We start from the raw sequence: 21772 nt of genomic DNA on the forward strand, positions 1-21772 counted from the left end.
CACGCACAATCCCTCGTACCTACACAAAATGATAGCAACTCGCAACCAACGCTTAGGGGTTGTCAATCCCTTCAGGTCACTTACGAGGGTGAGATCTGATAGATAATTTTTTTGGTATTTTTGATAGATAGATGCAAAGTAAAAAAGTAAAAGGCAAAGTAAAAACAAAGAAAGTAAATAAAGTGATAGAGATTGATATGATGAGAATAGACCCGGGGGCCATAGGTTTCACTAGTGGCTTCTCTCAAGAGCATAAGTATTCTACGGTGGGTGAACAAATTGCTGTTGAGCAATTGACAGAATCGAGCATAGTTATGAGTATATCTAGGCAATGATCATGTATATAGGCATCACGTCCAAAACAAGTAGATCGAAACGATTCTGCATCTACTACTATTACTCCACTCATCGACCGCTATCCATCATGCATCTAGAGTATTAAGTAAAAACAGAGTAACGCCTTAAGCAAGATGACATGATGTAGAGGGATAAATTCATGCAATATGATAAAAAACCATCTTGTTATCCTCGATGGCAACAATACAATACGTGCCTTGCAACCCTTTCTGTCACTGGGTAAGGACACCGCAAGATTGAACCCAAAGCTAAGCACTTCTCCCATTGCAAGAACTACCAATCTAGTTGGCCAAACCAAAAAGGATAATTCGAAGAGACTTGCAAAGATAACTCAATCATACATAAAAGAATTCAGAGAAGAATCAAATATTTTCCATAGATAATACTGGATCATAAACCCACAATTCATTGGTCTCAACAAACACACCACAAAAACAATATTACATCGAATAGATCTCCACAAGAGAGGGGGAGAACATTGTATTGAGATCCAAAAAGAGAGAAGAATCCATCTAGCTACTAGCTATGGACCCGAAGGTCTGAAGTAAACTACTCACACTTCATCGGAGGGGCTATGGTGATGATGTAGAAGCCCTCCATGGTGGATGCCCCCTCCGGCGGAGCTCCGGAACAGGCCCCAAGATGGGATCTCGTGGATACAGAAGGTTGCGGCGGTGTAATTAGGTTTTTGGCTCCCGTTCTGATTGTTCGGGGATACGTAGGTATATATAGGAGGAAGGAGTACATCGATGGAGCGTCGAGGGGCCCACGAGGTAGGGGGGCACCCAGGGGGCGCCCTCCACCCTCGTGACCACCTCTGGCACTTCTTGGAGTAGGGTCCAAGTCTCCTAGATCACGTTCGGTTGGAAAATCACGATCCCGAAGATTTCATTCCGTTTGGACTCCGTTTGATATTCTGTTTCTCCGAAATACTGAAAAAGGCAAAAAACAGCAATTCTGGGTTGGGCCTCCGGTTAATAGGTTAGTCCCAAAAGTAATATAAAAGTGGAAAATAAAGCCCAATATAGTCCAAAATAGTAGATAAAGTAGCATGGAGCAATCAAAAATTATAGATACGTTGGAGACATATCAGGGCGGTGGTCGCCGGCGTTGGGGGGGCGTTGGCGGGGCGGTGGCATGGGGATCGCCGGAGAAAAAGCTTGACATGGGGGGGGGGCTAGAGGGATGGCCGGGCGGCGGCGGACGGGCGGTGGGGAGTGTTTTCGAGGCGGGCGAGGCGGTGCACCGCCGGCTGAGGGCGGCGGGGGGCTGCTTTTTTGCCGATGGTGGCTGGCGGCACAAGGGGGTGGAGGTTGAAGATGAACCGCAGGCCCTTGATTTCGTATCCAACGGCTGCAAAATCGACTCACCAGAGATGAAAAAGTCAGTCGACCGACGTGTAGCCTGACCTTGCTAGTGCGTTCAGTTTCGACAGCAAAATTCAGTTTCGACAGTAAAATTCAGTTTCGACAGTTAAGTTCAGTTTCGACAGTTAAGTTCAGAGATGAGCAGCTGATTTATTTTACATCTAACACTTTGTGGTTATGTATTTTACGTCATGTATTGGAGATGCTATTAGAATTCCACTCAGGTTAACGTTGTTCGTTGTCTCTCTTGTCCTGCTTCAGCCTCGGTGTCGTACAACTCACTGGAGCTTCTCCAACGATGAAACCCTCCATCACAGCGGAGCAATACCTCGGGCTCCATCTCTAGACACCTAAGATCTTCTTCCCCTCCTCCGATAGCCAAGTCAGCCGGAGCATCCTCACTGGCCAACCCAATCATGTTGAGATCGACATGGCTTCACCAAAGAGGTTGTACACTTGTTGCATCTCTTTTTTACTCTACATGTTATACATATTGTCCACTGAGCACTCGTAGTAACGGGAAATACGATTATTTTATCCTACTATATGACAAGCAGTGAGGTACCAGGCAACTTAGCTATCCGTGATGGACTCTCTTAAACGCCATCATTATTTATCTCTGCATGTTTGAGCTGTGCATTTGTGGATGGGCCTGGGAGTTGAGCTAGTATGGAAGTGGCCTGGGTCCAAAGTAATAGAAGTATCACAAAAACATTTTTTTAGTGTAGGATTTTCCTTGCTCAAGCCTGCCTATTAGAATCGTCAGTGCTTGAAAAGAAAAGTGAATGAGAAACATAGGAATTGGAAAGTTTCCTATGGTACTACTTTTCATGAATTTGGTGCAAAGGAATGGAGCAAAGGAAAACTGTAGGATTTGTTCCTTTAGTGTCTCCTTGAAAGAAAAACCGTAGGAATTCTAATTTCCACTTCTCCTCCTTTTCATGTTCCTATTCATCAAGCACAAGACTAAGAGATAGTAGCATAATAGCATTATAACCGTACATTTTCTTGTGGTTTGACTTAATCTCACCATGCTTTTTTGCATCCTGTGATCTTCCAATTGTTGTGAATCAAACACCCAGATTGGCAGAAATCCTGTGTTTTTAAATTCTCTGTTTTGCATGTGCATTCCTATCCTATTCCTATCTATTTCCTATCCCTGCGTTGTTAGAATCCTCAAATTCAAATAAGCCCTTACTCAATTACTTCTGTTATAGATATGTGTCAAAGAAAACCTTGTGTGGTTTGTCCTGCTCCTGCGGTGCTGTGTTCCACCCCAGCTCAGCTGCTCCAACGACGGAAGGGTTCACCACAGCAGGGATCCGCTCTCCAGACTATCTTTCGCCGCCTCAGATCTTCTTCCCCGCCGCCGGCAGCCACGACAATTGCATTACCATCATCAACTGAGCAGATGACCTTGAGGACTACACAGGTCCACAAGAGAGGTCGCACTCTTCCGTGTCTGCTTACGTTATGCATCGCTTGATATGATGACATGCTACATTATCGTCGTGTTCACCTATTAGACTCCGAGTCAGGTCCAAACTAATGCTGAAACTTGAGTTTTTAAATGGTTATGGGGTACATATTGGGCAGCAATCAGTACTATCTGTCTACTATCTGGTTAATCTCCGATGTCTACTATGAGTTTCATGTTGGGTGCAAACAAACATTAAAGGAGCCATTATCTGTATTTTTTAACTAAAGCTATTATCTGCCTGCTATCATTGGTTTTGGGTCTATCCACAGTTTGCTATCATCACTCTAGATTTGTGCATGCACTCCTTACATAATCTCACTATGTTTTATTCCTATGCATGCCAGTTATTGTACACAATGGAACTGGTCATGTAGAGCAAAGGAGACGAGCCTTGCATGGCAATAAAATTTCATACAGACATCGTTCCATGGTGGGCGCAAAGGTAGCCCCCCCCCTCCACCCATTTTGGATCGTAATCAAGAGGAAGATAAATGTTTTGAGGGGGATTCAGAAGGAGAAGACCACTCCTATTTACCCCATGAGGTCTTCGCTCTAACTTGGCATGCTGATGTTGGTAATATCATGCATATGGTGCCTTGCATTGCTTACTGTATACATTAAAGATGTCATCTGCTTAGTTTAGACATGCTTTGTGTCAATGCCATCTATTTAGTTTCTTTATCGTATATGTGAATCATGCAATGCCATCTTGTCTAGCCAAGCATCATATATGTGAATTTTGCAATGCCACCCTGGTTAGCCAGTCATCTTATATGTGAATTATATCATGCCATCATTTTTTTATTATCTGTTAAATTTGTCAACAATTTTAGTACATTCAATTACTCTTCTTGTGCATCAGCCATTCGGCACGGTCATGGAAAAATCTGGAGTGGAAACAAGGTCTTCAGAGCAGACAATGTTATCTGACGAAGCGCATGTCTTGCTGGTTACCGATAGCTCCTGAGAGGAGGATTCAGAAATAGATGACCAGTCATATCCCCCCCCCCCCGAGGTGCATGCCCTAACTTGGCAGGGTTATGTTGCTCATATAGTGTGTATGGTATCTTGCATTGCTATGTCATTTGCTTAGTTTAGACATTCTTTGTGTGAATGCCACATGTTTAGTGTCTAATTACCATATATGTGAATTATGCAATGCCATCTTGTTGCAAGACATTATATATGTGAATTATGCAATGTTATCTTGTTGCAAGGCATTATGTATGTGAATTATGCAATGCCATGCTGTTTAGGCAAGCGTCATATATGTGAATTATATCATGCCATCCTTTTTTTGTATTTTTTCTCATTGCTTTTGTCTACAATGTTTGTATATTCAACTGCTCTTCCTGTGCATGAGCCATTTGAATTGGTGATGGAGAAATCTGGAGTGAAAACAAGGTCTTCAGAGCAGACAATGCTACCTGCTGAAGCAGATATCTTGCTGGTTACAGATAGCTCTTCAGAGGAGGATTCAGAGGCAGATGACCAGTCCTATTATCCCCCTGAGGTGTATGCTCAAACTTGGCAGGGTTATATTACTCATATAATGCATATGTTGTATTGCAATGCTTAGTTTTTACATCATATACATAATATTGAATGCCATCTCCTTAGTTGACACATCATATATGCGATTGCCCTCTGCTCACTTCCTTAGTATATAAATCATATATTTGAATTATGTCATGCCATGATGTTTACATAGACAGCATGTATCTGAATTATGGCATGGCAACCCATTTTCTAAAGAGATAATATAGTTATATCATCTTATCCTATTTACATAGTCATCATATTTTAAATTATGTCATTCTATCCGTGAATTATATCATGCCATCATGTTTCCATCGACGGCATGTTTGTGATTTATGGCATGCCAACCACTTTAATAGACACATCGTATAGTTATATCATGTCATCCTGTTTACATAGTCATCATATTTTGAAGTATGTCATTCTATCCTGTTTAGTTAGCCATCATACATGTGAAATTGTGTCATGCTATCCTGTTTAATTAGCCATCATATATGTGAAATTATGTCCTGCTATTATGTTTGCTTAGACAACATAAATGTGAATTATTTCATGCCCTGTTTTCTTCCCTACTATCCATTGCATATGTCTATCTTACAATGTCTGTACATTCAATTACTTTTCTTGTTTATCAGCCATTTCAATTGGAGGGAGTGATTAAAGTATCTATGGGAGTAAAAACACGGTCTTCAGAAAAGATCGTGCTACCTGTCGATGCAGATAGAACCACGGTTGTACTTGCCCAAGATCCAGCCCCACCACACATAACCCACACTCATGCAGATTGTACCCCTACCCAGTTGGACAGAGAACCAGCTACACCCCTTCTAACCCCAACCCCAGCAGATATACACCCAGTTCCCGTTGACACAGCACCGTCTCCACCACAGAGCACCCAAACACGAGCAGTTAGTAAGGCAACTGCAGTGCCCAAATCACAAGGACCACCACTCCGAACCTGAAGTCAACGCTTAAAGCAGAAGAAGAATTGTTCTCAGGTCAGGTTCCGTAGCTATGGTTCATACTACTTTGCTCTTGCATCACTGTATTTACTGATACCAACCAATTTCAAATTTGAAGGATGCAATTGAAACTCCAATGGCACAACATGTATGTTTTAAACCTGTTTCTTCAACGTGTTTGGCTGTTTGCTGTTGTAACTTGCTCTATGTTGGTTTCAGTTTCAATTGAATAAATAGTTATGTTCTCATGCCATGCACATTACAAGTGTTGTTATTGTTGTGTAGTTTCCCACACTTATATTCTGTCTATGCTGCTTTGTCTTAAATAGATATGATTCGAACTGTATCTATCTTGATTTGGCAACATAAACTAGAATGATATAAGACCATACAGTGACCATACTACATAGATATATGTTTGTTTCATGCTGTTATCCTGTCCACCTTACTACTGAACTGGTTTACCAAAATGAGTTTCATATACTACATTGTAAACCTGAGATGTGTTTGTTTGTTTCTCTTTTAGAACGCGGATAAAATATTGGAGAAGAGTACCCTGTTATGCAATGGTAAAGGAAGTAATGCAGATAAGGTTCAAGATACTGAGACATCCCTGTTGGTCTCCAAGAAAGCTGATAAAAACTACATTGAAGACACTGAGACAACCTCAAAGTCCTATCTTGATGTAGTGTTCGAGTTACTGGCTACCACTGCTGGCACCAGCTCTTCGAACTCGTTGCCTGAATCAGTTTGGCTTCTTGAGTCTCAACTTCAAGTTGAAAGAAATTGATCAGATGTTATGCGACAGGAAGCCGAAGGACTGAGGAAGTCCCTGCAGAATTCAGATACATACTTTCTGGTGCAACAGCAAGCGCTGGAGGACTTAAGCGCCAAACAAGAGAAAGTTAATAAGCTTGCTAAGCATCTTGCCAGCATTATGGGTACCCAGGATATTGTTTCTTGAGCTCTTCTGAAGTGGCTTCAATCCTGGACTTGTTTTGTTGCGGTGTTTATATGTTGTTGTGTTCCCTATATTTGCACTGGTGGCGAACTTTGATGCCCAGTGGATGTAATATGTGTAATAGCCGTGATAGCCTAGCATAAGTTGCTTGCTTATTTATTTCCTTGTTGTCTTGTTTATTTGTTTGCTTGTAGTCAGTGCAGTTCTTTTTCCGCGGTTTGCTAGTGGCTGCAATAACCTATTTTTTTAAACTAGGCCACAATAACCATGGGCTAATATTTACTGTAGTGACACTGGGCCTCCTACGGGCCGTAGAAACAGTGGGCCTTCTACGGGCCGTATAAACAGTGGGCCTTCTACGGGCCGTAGAAACAGTGGGCCTTCTACGGGCCGTAGAAACAATGGGCCTTTTACGGGTCGTATCATCAATGGGCCTTATACGGGCCGTATGATCGATTGGCCAAACATGGGCCAAACAAACCGCATTCTGGTCGTAAACGGGCTAGAGTTGGAATCATCCGTTCATGGGCCGACCATAATGGGCCATCGTTAACAGGCCGTATTTGATGACGCTATGAAAATGGCCCAACATATTACAGACCACAAACGGGCCGGCTGTAACCACGTGCTGAATTTGGCCCACAAGCAGAAAATGACAGTAACGGGCCGTAAGTAAACGAATGCTGGAAATGAGCCCAAGAATAAATGGGCTCTGAGAAGGCCGAAAGATAACATGGGCTGGAAACGGCCCAATGGAATAACGGGTCATTAATGGGTATAAAGTGGTACACTATTCTTTACGGGCCAGTTTCACCACGGGCCGTTAATGGGTATAAAGTGATACACTGTTCATTATGGGCCAGTTTCACCACGGGCCATTAATAGGCCAAGAGTTACATAGGGCCTCATATGGGCCGAAAGACATCATGGGCCATACATGGGCCAGAAGTGAAAACGGGATGGAATCATATTGGATGGCCCAGATGACGCTACTGGGCCTAATTCGAATAGGGTGTAATGGGCCTTGGGTTAGCGGGCTGTAAATGGGCTATATGCGAACAGGCCGTTAACAGGCTTTCCATGGGCCGGCCTGCTACCTTTTGACCAAGTCAAACGGGCCGGCCTTTTCACAGGAATGGGCCTATGTTGGGGCTGTGCCATGTGTCGACGTATCATAGGCGCCTTTTGTCCAATAAGTGGATGACATCTGTCCCAGCAATGAGCCGACACATGTTTCCTCCAGCCAATGATGATTTTACACGTGGAAAATCCCCATTGGTCGGGGCTGTTAATGGGTTATCGGATCCAAAACCCGACCCGACAGCTTAACAACGTTCCGTTATGGTGGATGCCACGTGTCGGTCACCCTTGACGAAAGCACTTCTGTGACGCGCGATTTATCGTCATGGAAGTGGACACTTCCGTGATGATAATTTTGGTAATGTCATGGAACACTTCTACGACAGCACAGGTATGACTATCTTGATTCTGTCATAAAATCATCATGGATGTACATGCATGACAAAAAACGCGACCTACTATTACAAACACGTATTCACGGAAGTGTATTTTTTTTATAGTGGCAGTGGATGGTCATTGCTGAGCCGGTGAGCACGGTAACCCGGCAGAGGGTTTCCGTCGGCAGGAGCGGTGTTCTGACAATAGAACCATGTTTGATTCCAGTCTTTGGGGTGGCTGTGATGTTTGGCATGAGGAAAATCGACTTCTTTCCTCTTCTGAATCGACACTCCGCCAAGTTAAGTATTGGGGCCGTCAGAGAATTCAATTCGGCGGTTTAAGTGGAAGAAGTCCCGGAAGAGCTCAACAGTTGGTTCTTCTTGAAGGTAAACTTCACAGAACACTTGGAAATTGCAAAGATTGGACAAGGAGTTCGGTCCAATGTCTTGAGGATGGAGTTGGAAGCTAGCAAGCACATCCCGGAAAAACTTTGATCCGGGAGGGCTAAATCCCCGGTCTAAATGCTGCATAAATACAACCACTTCTCCATCTTGAGGTTCAGGAGGGCACTTAAAGCCAGGGACTCGCCAATGAATGATTTCCTTCTTGGCCAAAGCGCCAGTTAGAACATATCCATTGAGTTTTGTTTCTGTGATCCGGGAAGGAACCCAGTTACAAGAGGCGAATTGCTTGGCCATTTCGGAAGACAAACTATAAAGGAAGTGCAAAAGCCGGTTCACGGTTCAAGATTGATGTGCACAAACCAGTGTTAAACTGGGGGATTTAACTCAAACATATATGCATTATAAACCGGATATTGATGCTAAAGTTAAGGTGGCGGTTTATGTGAGGGCTAATGGTACCTGGCGGATTATGATTCTCTAAAAGTTAAAACCGCCTACAAATGAAAGAAGCACATCTGAAATTTACCAAGTACTGAAGAAATAGGTTTCGCAAGATGGCGTTGTAATTTTGGATCTACCGCGGCCTAGTAAAGAAAATTTTCTGAGCCCTAAAAATGGCGACGGTAGAACACTAACAGTCCAGTTGAGATCTATCCAGGAACAATGAGATACTATGGAAGGACAGATTAAAACTACGGCTTCGGCCACTAGAGGAAGCTGACAGATCTAGCTAGGTTCAAGGAGATGCTAAGAGAAAGCAGATGAGCACCAATGAATGGTGATGAACACCGAAGAACTTCGAAACCCTAATGCAGATTTAATAATTTGGGAAAGGACTACTTACCAGGGCCACGCAGCGGCGGAGGAGTGTCGCAAGTTTTCTGGTACGAACAAGTTGATGCAGCGGCCTAGTCGGTGCAGGTTCAAGGGTCGACGGTGGCGGCGATGCTTGAGCTCTTCGGGGTCGCGAAGTAGGAAGAAGATGTGAAGAGGCAAAGGGGAAAATGGAAGGACCCCCCGGTCTTATTTATAAAGGCAAGGGGATAAGCGGCAGGTGCGAGAATCGAGGAGCCTAAAGCGGCAAGAGGGGGCGCAGCTGTCGCCTTGATCTTCGAAAGTTAATTAAATGCAGGGAATCTTTATAAACCTTTTTATACAAAGATGACATCATGACGATTTACTGCAATTTCAGAAGATGACGTCATGGCGGTTCACCAAAGTTTACAGGGAAAAGATATTATGGCGGTTTACGAAGATCACAAGAAGATGTTCAGGGAATTTTCTGAAGTATTGAAGATTGACATGAACAGGTTCAAATCAATCTGGGGCCTAATGTTGAGGATATAACTACTGAGTGTAAACCGCCCAGGAGGGGCCGGTTCATGCTCATCCATATTGAAGCCCATGAAGATAAAAGAAGATGGCGCTCTACTAGTAAAGCTTAGAGGCCCAGAGCCCAAAGGCGGATTAGGGCCTCTAGTTGTAAACCGCCATAGTCGTATAACTTGTATTGTAAGTTAGGGAAAGGAAGAAACTGAGCCGGACACTTGTATGAGCCGGCCTCGGAACTCTGTAAACCGGCTGGGCGTCAACCCTTGTATATAAGGGGACGACCCGGCGGCGGTTCAGGACAAGAAACAACAACTCGAGACTCACAAGCGTATTTGCTCCCTAATCATCGAAACCCCAATAATCCCATCACAACTAGAAGTAGGCTTTTACCTTCATCGTAAGGGGACGAACTAGTATAAAACTCTTGTGTCCCTTGTCCGGTTTAACCCCTTTTTGCTAATCTCGTCGCGGTGACTCCACGACTAAGTCCTTCTGCTAGGACATCTGACGTGTTAATTCCACGACAGGCTCTGTATCATAAAATGTGATGAAACTTTCTCTCTGATTTTTTTCTCCACGAAACAGAATATATGGAGTTGGACTTGAGGTCGGTGGAGCGTCAGGGGGCCCACGAGACAGGGGGCGCACCCATGGGGAGGGCGCGCCCCCCACCCTCGTGGACAGGGTGTGGGCCCCCTGGCCTTGATTCTTTCGCTAGTATTTTTTATATTTTCCAAAACTTATGTCCGTGAATTTTCAGGTCATTCCGAGAATTTTTGTTTTCTGCACAATAAACAACGTCATGGCAGTTCTGCTGAAAACAGCGTCAGTCCGGGTTAGTTTCATTCAAATCATGCAAATTAGAGTCCAAAACAAGGGCAAAAGTGTCTGGAAAAGTAGATACATTGGAGATGTATCAACCCTCTTGAAACTCTAGAACTTCCTGGTGCGCTCTATAACCTTCTGATGCCTTCTAAATAACCAAGATGCTCTCAAGAACTTCCGGGATACTCTCGAGCACTTCCGGGACGCTCCCGAATCCATATAGAACCATCTAGAACTCTTTCAGTGCCCTTCTCTCATACTCCTATGTACTCCTACTTCTCTAAAAACAACTAGTCATTAAACATGTACAACCCTACAGGTTCGGTAATATGCAGACATGACCCTGCAGGTTAAGCATGTTCACTGTGGGAAGTTTTTTGTCTAGCTAGGTGGTTGAAACTTGTTGTACCATGGGAACGAATACAATATCTAAAAGTGGTGGCACATGTATTCAAGGGACATGCCTGTCATGTTGTGGCCGTTGGGGAGGTGGATTCGATGGCACGAAGGAAGGCGGCTAGTGGGAAGACGGGGCGATTGGGAGAGGTCGGCGAGGCCATGCAGATCCAATGGCATATGGGGCACATGAACCCGATAGACTGCAGGTACCCGTTGTGGCCCTTGGGGAGGCAGATCCGATGGTGAGGAGGGAAGCTGTCGATGCGGAGGTGGGCTAAGGAGTAAGCTATAAGCGAGAGTATCAGAGGCTATGACACGGGCAAATGACAAAAGCAGGGTGCCCCACATTCTCAACTGCTGATTCTCAGGTTAATTCTACTTCATTGGTAGAAAATCTACTTACCTAGGAACAAGCGATGGAACATACTAAGGACATATGTGCTACGAAGAAATATGAGATTCCCAAAACAGGGAAGGCTACGGATACACATTGGGCTAGGCTAACAAGTATCTTTGTTTGACCTTGGGTTCATTATTTCATGCTGGAGTCAAGCTCTACTGGTCGGCCTGAGACGGAGTGGAGAGTGGGAGCGGCACCAGAGGTTTTGGATGGCGAAGCAAGGATGGTGTTGATGTGCTAGAGGTTTGGCCCATCAACGGTGGTATCTCGTCGTTGACGGGTCAGTAGTAGCCACCCACCGGAGCGGAGTGGTCGACAGTGTTTTGGCACACATGCTCGACCACTCTGTTCACCTCTCGCAAGTCCCCATATTACCCACTAGTGGTGACTTCCGACACCAGTTGTCTATGGGTTATCGTTGGTGGATTAACAATGACCCATCATCGATAATGTTCATCATTGATGGATAGATCTAGGCCTATCAGTAGTAAACTGACTGGTGTAATGTTATTTGTAGTGTTGATGTTAGTTATTCCTTCATATTTGACATCATATAGTCCATTAGACTGGGGCGTTTGGACTCGTGGTAAAAGAAAAGAAAAGTACAAAGAATAAGTTAAGCGATTAGTCACACCCCTCCCACTCGATCACGAAACATAGAAGACATTTCCTATATCATGCTCATTGCCTTAGTTTCTCAAGGATTCGCACAGTGCGATCATCACGGGCTAGGCCCATTAGCGTAGTAAGGCAAGACCATATTTTTTACATTTGTTCGCTAGCAGTTGGTTTTAGAGCTATTTTTTGTGTTCCTTCTGGTTCTAATTTCTTCTTTTCATCCGTTAGCTTTATTCGTATTTTTTGACGCAATTTTTTAAAAAAATCACGTCTTCTTAACAAAAATCTATAAATTTGAAAATTATTCATAATTTTTTTAAAATTTTCACATAATTTAAAAAGCATTCACATTTTAAACATATATTCACAAACTCAAATTCACAAAAGTTTCATGTTTTTTCGAAGAATATTATTAAATTTTTAAAATTGTTCTCAATATTTTAGAAATGCTTGATTTCTTAGAATAAAAATAAAAATTGTGTGTTTGTGAAAGGAAACTACTTGAAAACATATAAAAAACCAATAAAAACCAAAACAAAAATATCAGTTCTCTCTCCCGAAGTGGGCTGGCCCAGTCCCGTGCGCCCGTCATGTGCGTTTGGTCAGCAAACTGACACAACGAGCACGATAAGGCTCCCAACCTAGAAGGTCGTGAAAGCGGAGTGCTCCTAGTCCGCGCTCGCGCATCCCCCTTACATGGGCTGGCCCAGCTATGCAAGCGAGTAGCTTGCTCATCAAGCACACACGCTAGACCGGTTGACCGTTGAATCTTAGAAAAACACAAGGGTTCATTTTTTCAAATTTGGGAAAACTTTCTCGCTTAGAAAAAGTTCACGGACTCAAAAAAGTCTATAAAATTTAAAAAATATGAAATTGCGAATTTGAAAGAATTTCACCTATTTGAAAAGTGTTCACAGATTTGAAAAGTATTCACGAACTGAAACAAGTTTAACGGATTTTTAAAAATTATGAATTTGCAGATTTGAAAAAAAATCATGAACTAAAGAAATTGAAATTTTTTTTTGCTTTTTTAAAAAAACACGAATTTGGAAAGGAAAATTTTAATGATATTAAGTAACAAAAAGTAAAAACAAAAACAATAAAGAACGAACAAAGAAAGAAAAACGGTCGACAGCTTCTTGAAGGTTTCCAAAACCGGGTACGCCTTTAACCAGCGCATTAAGCGCCGAATAGATGAACGATCAACGGGCCTTTGCACGCGAGCGGAGCAAAAGCATCATCATCAGAACGGGCCAACCTCCCTGCGTGCCACCTCCAGCCCACGTGTCCCGTCTCCTCCATTTCTCTCCTCCGACTCCGAGCTCTCCAGCCTCGCCGCGAGAAACCCCGTCCCGGATGTCGGAGGCCGTGGAAGCACCGGAGGCGCGGGAGAGGGTGCCGTCGTCGCGGCCCTACTGACCGCACCCGCCACTTCCACTGCCGCGCGCCCGCGTCCCCTCGGGCGACGGGTCCGGTCCTCAGTTAGGCCCTCCCTCCTCTGTTTGTAAGGCCCCGTTCCCTCGCGTCATCCCTCCCTCCCCCTTTGCTGCATCATCTGCGTTGCTTGTCCTTGTAAGAATTTTCGGTTTGGTTGCTCATAGCCTCATAGGAGTCCTCTAGTTGTTTTGTAAAAATCTGGATTTTTATTTCGTTTTTGTTTTTGCGGGAAGTTTCTTCTTCTTTTGTTCAGTTTAATTCCATTTCAAGTAGGGTTTTTTCCCTTCACTCATAGACGCTAGTTGCTTTAGAAGGGGTTTCGCTTTCCTTTTTCGTTCGCACAGTGGTGGATTACTGGATTTATTAGTGCCCTGTTTCAAATGCGCTTAGACATTTGCGATTCGGCACCTGTACAAGAAAAATCTTGAACCCACGTTGAGGGCCTAGGACCCCACTCAAAATATGTAATTCGGACATAATTTCTTTGTAATTTTAGAAGAAAAAAGACGCCAGAACTATGTGAATTTGTACAAGCCTCAGCCCCCCACTTCTATAGTTTGCCCCCAGCCCCCCAATTAGAATAGTTTCTAGGTCCGCCTGTACAAGCTCTGTCCTTTTCTGAAGAACGCTGACCTGTTTCATTTCTGCGATTTTCTACTTGAATGCTTTCGCAACATTTTAACTATTTCTTTTATTTTGCATTGCACCTGAAAGTTAAATCTAAGATAGTATCTATGTAAGTAATTTTCCTTGATGAGTCATTACTAGTTTTATATTATCTTTCTGTATCAAATATTTCCTGCCAAGTGCATGATTATGCTGTTGTTTGCAAGAGATTAATGAAGATCCCTTCTGATGCAACTGTTGTTGTCTTACCAAAGATTGAATCAAGTATTATGTAAGATACATTAAAAATGGTAGTTTCATATGTCAATAGCTTGTATTCTCTACTCTTATTGGCAGCATTTGAGTCTCTGGAATAATCTGTTGCCTCTTTGAGAAGCATAGTCACTTAGTCAGGATGCCCATAAGTTGTATTGTCTACTTCTGTATACTGATTTACATATCAAAAGACACCGCAGACAAGTACTTGAATACTTTACTGCCTGCCTCTTTGAAGAACACGTTCACTGAATGATGATTCCTGTATTTGAACCATTTCCATATCTAGTCGTTTGACTTGTGCTCTGATGAAGTCCACTTCTATTTGCAAAGTAGTGCTGATTAAGACTTCCTGATGTATCTGCGTGTTCCGTGTTACACTTACATTTACTGTTGCCTTACAGGATCGTGTTATACTTATGAGATAAATATTAAAGAAGTAAGGGAAGAACTGTAAATTTTCTATCATATTAGGATCACCCATTGCCATGTTTCTTTGTTTTTCTATTAGGAAGTAAAGCACCCATGGATCCACTGGAAAAGTCTAAGGCTTTGTGCCTGAAGCGCAAGCCCGATGATGATTGCTTGGCAAAAAACAGCAAGTCCCATCGTACTGAAATTGATAATGTATCTTCTAAGGTGCACAGCGGATCCTCATCGGATTTACCTATACGCAGTTGTCACAGCCAACCTAATCTTGCTAATGATTGTGTTAATTACCTGAAAAGTGGGGCGCCAAGTCGTGTTGTGTTTTACAAACAAGGTTCATGGTGTGACTTTCCTGACAAAATAGTCACATCCATTGTTGATGCATTCGGAGGTGATAAATCTAGTATCGTTGTTGTGATGGATGACCAGCCTCTCCTTATTGATTTCTTATCAATGACCTTGGTGAACCTAAAAACGAGGAAACAGCGATCTGTTGCATGGCTTGATGGGACTAACAACTGGTCTTTTCCGTCTTCATTCTTTGATGAGGAAGTTGAAGAATCCGCAAAGTTGAGCAGAAATGTTGTTGAAGGTGCTGCACTAGGTTCCGTTAGGGGTAATGTTATGAAGTCTCCATCTGATGTGGCGAAACAAGCTATGCTTGAAGCCAGCCCTCCAGTTATACAGAGTTCTTGTGCTTTAGATATATTGCGTAAGAAGATTGTACATGTTGAAAGAGGTAGCGAAAGCTTTCTGTTTGTTCAGAACCTTTTCCTCTCTGGTATGGGTTCATTTGCAGTGCCTAACAACATTCTTCATATTCATCGGTACTCTCCAAAGGATATCCCTGCACAGCGTAGACTTGAAGCTTTTGAGAAACAGTTGAGGTTGACAGGACAGAAGTCTGGCAATGCAAATGCAAAATATGGATGGCTTGGATCCAGAAAGCAAGACATTGTCAGTGTTATAGTTAATGGTTTTGTTAGCACTGGAAAAAACACTCATGATACGGCAATGGCCGATGGCATTTATCTGTCACCTGAAAACCGCGCCTTTACAAGGTTGTTATTTCATTTTATAGTTTCAATGGTCTGTTTTAGTCACACATTAGTGGATGTTGCATAACATTTTATTATTTTGCAGTGTTGGTCTTTGTGATGTTGACGAAAAAGGGGTACAGTATATGTTGTTGTGCCGAGCCATATTGGGCAAAACAGGAGTTATCAAATCAGGTTCACAGGAGGAGTTTCTAGGCATTTATGATTCTGGCGTTGATGATTGCTCAAACCCAAACTATTATGTGATCTGGCCATCACACCGAAGCACTAATATTTCTCTGGAATACCTTATAAGTTTCAGGCTTGCTCCAAAAGTTCAAGGTATGCTAAGTCGTTTAGTGTTGAATTTCTTATGATGTATGTTTACATGAGATAAATGAGTGATCCACTTTGACTGTACTTATTTACAGAGTATTTTCGTAGCTTGAAGGGTTTATGGTTGCGCCCACCTCCAGGTGAAGTGAAAGTGGATCCTTCTATTCTTCAACCAGTGAGTCACCTGAACTCTTATCATGGTACTCCCTTCATTTGCAAATATAAGATGTTTAGGATATTTGAATGTGGACTACATACGGACTAAAATGAATGAACAAACACACTATTTATTTATTTTTTGAAAAGGAGGAATACCTCCGGCCTCTGCATCAGTTGATGCATGCAGCCATATTATTAGAAGTCGCAATAGAGTCTTAACATCCAAGGAAGCTCAAAATCCGAGCAAAAAAAAAGAGAAATTAAATATGTAAAGTGCCACAACCGGCAATAAAGCACCACATCCGGCGATAGAAAACAGGCTACGATGCCTACACACCTAGCCTATTATTAACTCGCCATCCAAATCGGCTGAAGATAGCCCGTGCTACCGTCTCCCAGCGGTTGCACCCAATAACCATAGGCCCCCTGTAGTCCGCATGAGTGAGTAACGACCACATACGGATCCAGGCTGTAGCTCTGTAGATAACCTGCAAAAAATTGGTGAATGTTGTACCATTAAAAATCATATCATTTCTAGTGTTCCATATAGCCCACAATAAAGCACATATCCCTATCCGAATATGTTTAGCTATGTGTATGTCTACTCCATTAAGCCACATCCCAAATAACGACAAACACACTAAAATGTGTCTGTGTACATCCGATTCAGAAAAAAGTTTGAACATCTTATATTATGAACGTAGGGAGTACTTCCCAATAGGAGCTAACAGATTGCAAGCATACTGTTTGTTTGGATGTGTCTTTGAGTATTAGCAATTTTTGCTAGAGTATGTTTGTCAAATTTTAACTTTACCTCCAAGTACTGCTCTCTGTGCCTTCTGTGTTGAAAAGCACTTCTAGTGCTATCATAAGCTAATAATTCTCCTATAGATCTGACATCTATGACTTGTATGTAGGTACTCTGTCAAACTGATGAAGGGCCAACGTCTCCATGGATTTCATTCAGATTGCTCTTTGAGACAATACAAGACAATATATCGGCTTTAGCGAGAGAATTGCTCTATCGCCACTATGAAGAGTTGAAGGTATTGCCTTCTTGGCAACTTTTACTATTTTGTTGTCAATTGTCACTGAATTTTGCAGTCAGTTTGCTTCTGGCTATTCATTCAAATGGTTTTATTACACAGGAAAATAAGATTACTCGTGATGAAATGGTCAAGAAGATGATGGTAATAGTTGGAGAGAAATTACTTCTGGATTCCTTGACAAAACTTAAATACAGTGTAAGTTACTTTGGCAGTATACTTTGTCTAAGTACACATTTGAAGATCACCATGCTAATAGTAAATTACGCAAGACTGGTGTACAGAGCAATATTTATGATGCATCTACTATAATTTCTTAATGCCTATGAACAAGAATTTTTGGTTGGTGCCCTGCCCACACATGTCAAACCTAAGTTAGACAAAGTGTGGCTTGGCACAAAAGTGTGCCAACTGAGAGCCTAAGTGTAGCCACATTAACTAAAATAAGAGTGTGACACTAGGGATTTGGGCTAAGAAAGTGGAGCAAGCCTTTGGAGGTTTGTGCCTATATTTCTTAGACTAACAGAGCATCGAATATTACTTTTGAGATGTTTTTAATATTCATAGGTGAAAAGTCCCAAAATTTATTGCTGGTGCAGTGGTGCTGTACTCTTGATGGAATGATGGCATGGTTAGCTTTTTTGTGTAGCAACTTACCTCTGTTTCAAAATATGAGGTGTATCATGACTGTCCAAGTTCGTGCTTTGACCAACAATTAGTCCAATAATATTTGGTTTATGAAAATAGACACCGTTGGGTTCGTATACAAAAGCAGTTTCTTTGATTGTGATTTTGTAACTGTAACTGTTAGAAAATACTGCTTTAGATATTTACGGTCAGAGCGGAGGGAGTATGTGCTGTTCAACAAAGTTGGCATAGTATTTACTGTGTTTTACAATGTTTGTGCATCTTCTTGGAAAGCTTTGTTTCCAATGTTGGCCCGAATGACAAATCGATAGTTTAGTGATTGCAATATTTCCACTCTCCCTTTCACTGCTGCCAAAGAGGTTGTATCATGCCATTCTCTACTTTGTGTGCATGCCATTTCAGTAGTTTTTCTTATATTTAGTGATTCCTTGTCTGTGGACGGTGCGGGCTTGGACAAATGTGGCCAACCACGTTTCTGTTCTTAACTTCTTCCCTCCTATTGCAGCCATCATTATGGTACAACTCTCCTGCAAAAAATACCAGTTATTCTGCAGCACTGGGATCTGGCTGCATTGGGACAAGTACAGATGTTGCTGTATCTGCAACTCCTAGTCATGATGGTCCATCATCAAGTGTGCTTCGTGAGAATTGTGAACCTGTGAATCCCACACGTGGTGGTTCTCCTGCGAATGCGGTCCGAGGACAGCATTCGCCCACCCCAAGTATGTGTTCGGATAGCTCTTCATCCCGCTGTACTAACAGCCAGTATCCTTTTGAACCGATGGTGGCACCTCTAGGTCATGATGCCCTTGTGAGGAGTGCTTTGCTCAGTGTTAATGGCTTGGATTCTGCTGGACCAAGCATGGAGTATAATGGTCATGATACCCTCGCACGAAGCTGTTCTGAAGGCCATGATTCTCATGTATCAAGACCAACACTTGGAAACTCTGCATCTGTCAGTATGGAAGGCCTGCATTCTGCTGCACCAGGTACGACGCCTGCAGCCCATGACGCTCTTGCATCCAATAGGGCAAATGAAAGTGTTGCTGCAACTCCAGGCGTATCATGTCAAGCCTATACTCCAAGTAGGGTTCCTCAGTTCTCCGCAGCGACAAGTATGGCGCCTGAGCTCTGTGCACCAAGAAGTATGGCACCACATCTCCGTGCGCCAAGAAGTATGGCGCCTGAGCTCTGTGCACCAAGAAGTATGGTACCGCATCTCCGTGCGCCAAGAAGTATGGCGCCTGAGCTCTGTGCACCAAGAAGTATGGCACCGCATCTCCGTGCGCCAAGAAGTATGGCGCCTGAGCTCTGTGCACCAAGAAGTAATGCACCACATCTCCGTGCGCCAAGAAGTATGGCGCCTGAGCTCTGTGCACCAAGAAGTAATTCACCACATCTCCGTGCGCCAAGAAGTATGGCACCTGAGCTCTGCGCACCAAGAAGTAATGCACCACATCTCCGTGCGCCAAGAAGTATGGTGCCTGAGCTCTGTGCACCAAGAAGTATGGCACCGCATCTCTGTGCGCCAAGTATGGCGCCTCACCTCCATGTGCGAAGCAAGGTGCCTAAAGTCCCTGCAAAAAAGACCATGCCTGAAGCCAACTATTCCAGTACAGCAACTGTGGTTCCTGTGATCTGTAAACCTCCATCATCGGGTGTTTTACCAAAAGATAACGGTCTTCCTAAATCAAGCAAGGAGTGCATGGCATCAAGTTTAGTTCTGCAAGGCCCTGATTGTCCTGCAAATCGGGCAACGGAACTGCAAAACACTCCCAACCTGAGTATGCTGCCTGAAAATCTTTATTTCTCATGCATGTCAAGGGATGCGTTTTGCATCTTTCTCTCTCTGTTGATTAAACCTTCTTGACGTTTCTACGCAGAAAATGTGGCTCCAAAGAATCCCACAGCACAGTGTGGATCAAACAAGAACCTCCCCCGGATAGGCGTTGACGAAAGCAGCACCCCCGCATATGCAGCAGGTAGACTCATTGCCCTTTCAGCGGACGGCGAGAAAGGCCCGTAGAAGAACAACATTACGTCGTGTCGGTGATCGTGTTCCCGCTGAATCCCCGTATGTTGTGGCGTGATACAGCCCGTTCTCCTGTGGAAGCACATGAACAATCGGTGATAGCCTGTTACTCTGGCAGGTCTCAGCTCACTCTTGTACAAAAAGCAGTAACTCACACTTCCCCTCACGCGACGCAAATTTTGCCTTGTCGACTCGGATGGTTGATCTGTGGTGGTCAGTTAGTGTTTCTCACATGTCTTCCTACCTGGCTTAGGCAGTGACTAACTGACTATGGGCCACTTGTTTTGAGCTTCTGCGGCGGATTCAGAATCTGAAAAGAAGTGTGTTTTGCCCCTCAGCTTCAGTGGTGTTCTTCGCACTGTACAAAGAAAAGGTCCTGAATGCTGTTCGGCTGCTTGATGATGCCGTGTGCAGCATTCCGGTACGATGTGATACTGGTAACTTTCTGAAATGAAACCCATAAACTGAAACCTATTTTTTTTTTGGAGTGTCTCCAATCTTTCCCTTTGAATGCATGCACGCTTGAATCGAATCGACGTGTCTGCAAGCACATGCTCAGCGTCTCTTAGAGAAAGTGCACAGGCCAGGTAGTTTCCCTTGAACCATATGATTGCAAGCCGCCGCAGAGTACCTGTAAGAAACAGGTTTATTCATGTGAGCCGGATGGCATAGGGTTCGGTTCGATGCCTTCATCAACAAAGCCCATGGACAAGAATAGCGCTCGCAGATTCGTTTTCCATTTCCATGCATGTTTTTGTGCTTTTGAAATGGAATTTCCGTGCATGTTCCAAGTTCACTTTCTTTTCTCTTTCTCTCTTTTTTTAGAACATCTGCCTGTCACGTCGTAGCACCACTACGGCACTACCAAATGATGGCATCCATATCTCCGGCGAGTCCTCTGCTCGACAATGCTCGTCGGCATCTATCTATCTATCTATCATGGAATGGAAGATGCTGCGGCGGCGGACAGCTTTTGTGTTCTGCCGGCTCAGTGCGATAACATTGCGTGTGCACGGTCGACAACAGCCACCACCACCTGAAACACGGAACTCGCTGCGCCTGGGAATTTTCTCGCGCGCGGGGCCGTGGTGGCTAGGAGGAAGGTGGCCATCTCTTTGGGCCATGCGTGTCCAGCTCGTGTTTCGCTGCTCGATGATCCGTGCAACCACCAACCCAGGATACCATGTGCGCATGGTGTTCTATGTATTACAGCCGTGTTCCACCGAATATTCATTGCCATCTCGAAACAATTCGTTCACTGGTGTTGATCGAGCACACCATCTGATTTCTTTAGCCCTTGGATCGACTGAACCAGTGTGCCACAGATATCTTCTGTGGTTATTTTGAACTCATCGAGTTTTCTTGGCGATGCAGATTTCGTCTTGTCGGCTCTTGATGCTTTGTTAATTACTGTCGCTCGCGTATCTTTGTAGCTGGATCAGCTGTCCGTTGTATAAGAACTTCAGTGGCATTCATCACACTTAAGCCGCCGGCCGGCTGCTAGTGATTTCTTTCTGCTGGGATGGAAAGAATCCGGTTTGATTCGGTGTCCACTTGGACGACCAAATCCATTGACCAGAATGGTCCTCGTTCTAGGTTCGTTTTGCATTTTACGCCTATTCGACAGTTCTAATAAGTTCAGATTTTGCTATCCCTTTTTTTCC

The 21772-nt window shown here is 43.5% G+C and overlaps 1 protein-coding gene across 2 annotated transcripts; it reads left to right on the top strand.

The window, feature by feature from the left end:
• Window positions 1-13332: 13332 nt before the first annotated feature.
• On the top strand, window positions 13333-20591 carry LOC123160338 (uncharacterized). 2 transcript variants are annotated; one of them, XM_044578143.1, is made up of 9 exons: window positions 13333-13606; window positions 14933-15911; window positions 15994-16229; window positions 16319-16398; window positions 17300-17428; window positions 17531-17626; window positions 18582-18798; window positions 18874-19860; window positions 19960-20591. In XM_044578143.1, the coding sequence occupies exons 2-9, from the start codon at window positions 14947-14949 to the stop codon at window positions 20100-20102; spliced, it is 2853 nt and encodes a 950-aa protein (XP_044434078.1). In that variant the 5' UTR covers window positions 13333-13606; window positions 14933-14946; the 3' UTR covers window positions 20103-20591. The 2 variants fall into 2 exon arrangements, with proteins under 2 accessions (XP_044434078.1, XP_044434077.1); XM_044578142.1 differs by having other exon boundaries at window positions 18582-19860.
• Window positions 20592-21772: the final 1181 nt, after the last annotated feature.

This window comes from Triticum aestivum, chromosome 7B (genome assembly GCF_018294505.1).
Source record: "Triticum aestivum cultivar Chinese Spring chromosome 7B, IWGSC CS RefSeq v2.1, whole genome shotgun sequence".
NCBI classification, from domain to species: domain Eukaryota; kingdom Viridiplantae; phylum Streptophyta; class Magnoliopsida; order Poales; family Poaceae; genus Triticum; species Triticum aestivum.

Excerpts from the sequence above, each read along its gene's own strand:
- LOC123160338 (XM_044578142.1), top strand. The coding sequence starts at position 14,947 with ATGGATCCACTGGAAAAGTCTAAGGCTTTGTGCCTGAAGCGCAAGCCC. Across the intron at positions 16,230-16,318 it reads GCTTGCTCCAAAAGTTCAAG|AGTATTTTCGTAGCTTGAAG; the intron begins GTATGCTAAGTC and ends ACTTATTTACAG. Across the intron at positions 19,861-19,959 it reads GCAAAACACTCCCAACCTGA|AAAATGTGGCTCCAAAGAAT; the intron begins GTATGCTGCCTG and ends GTTTCTACGCAG.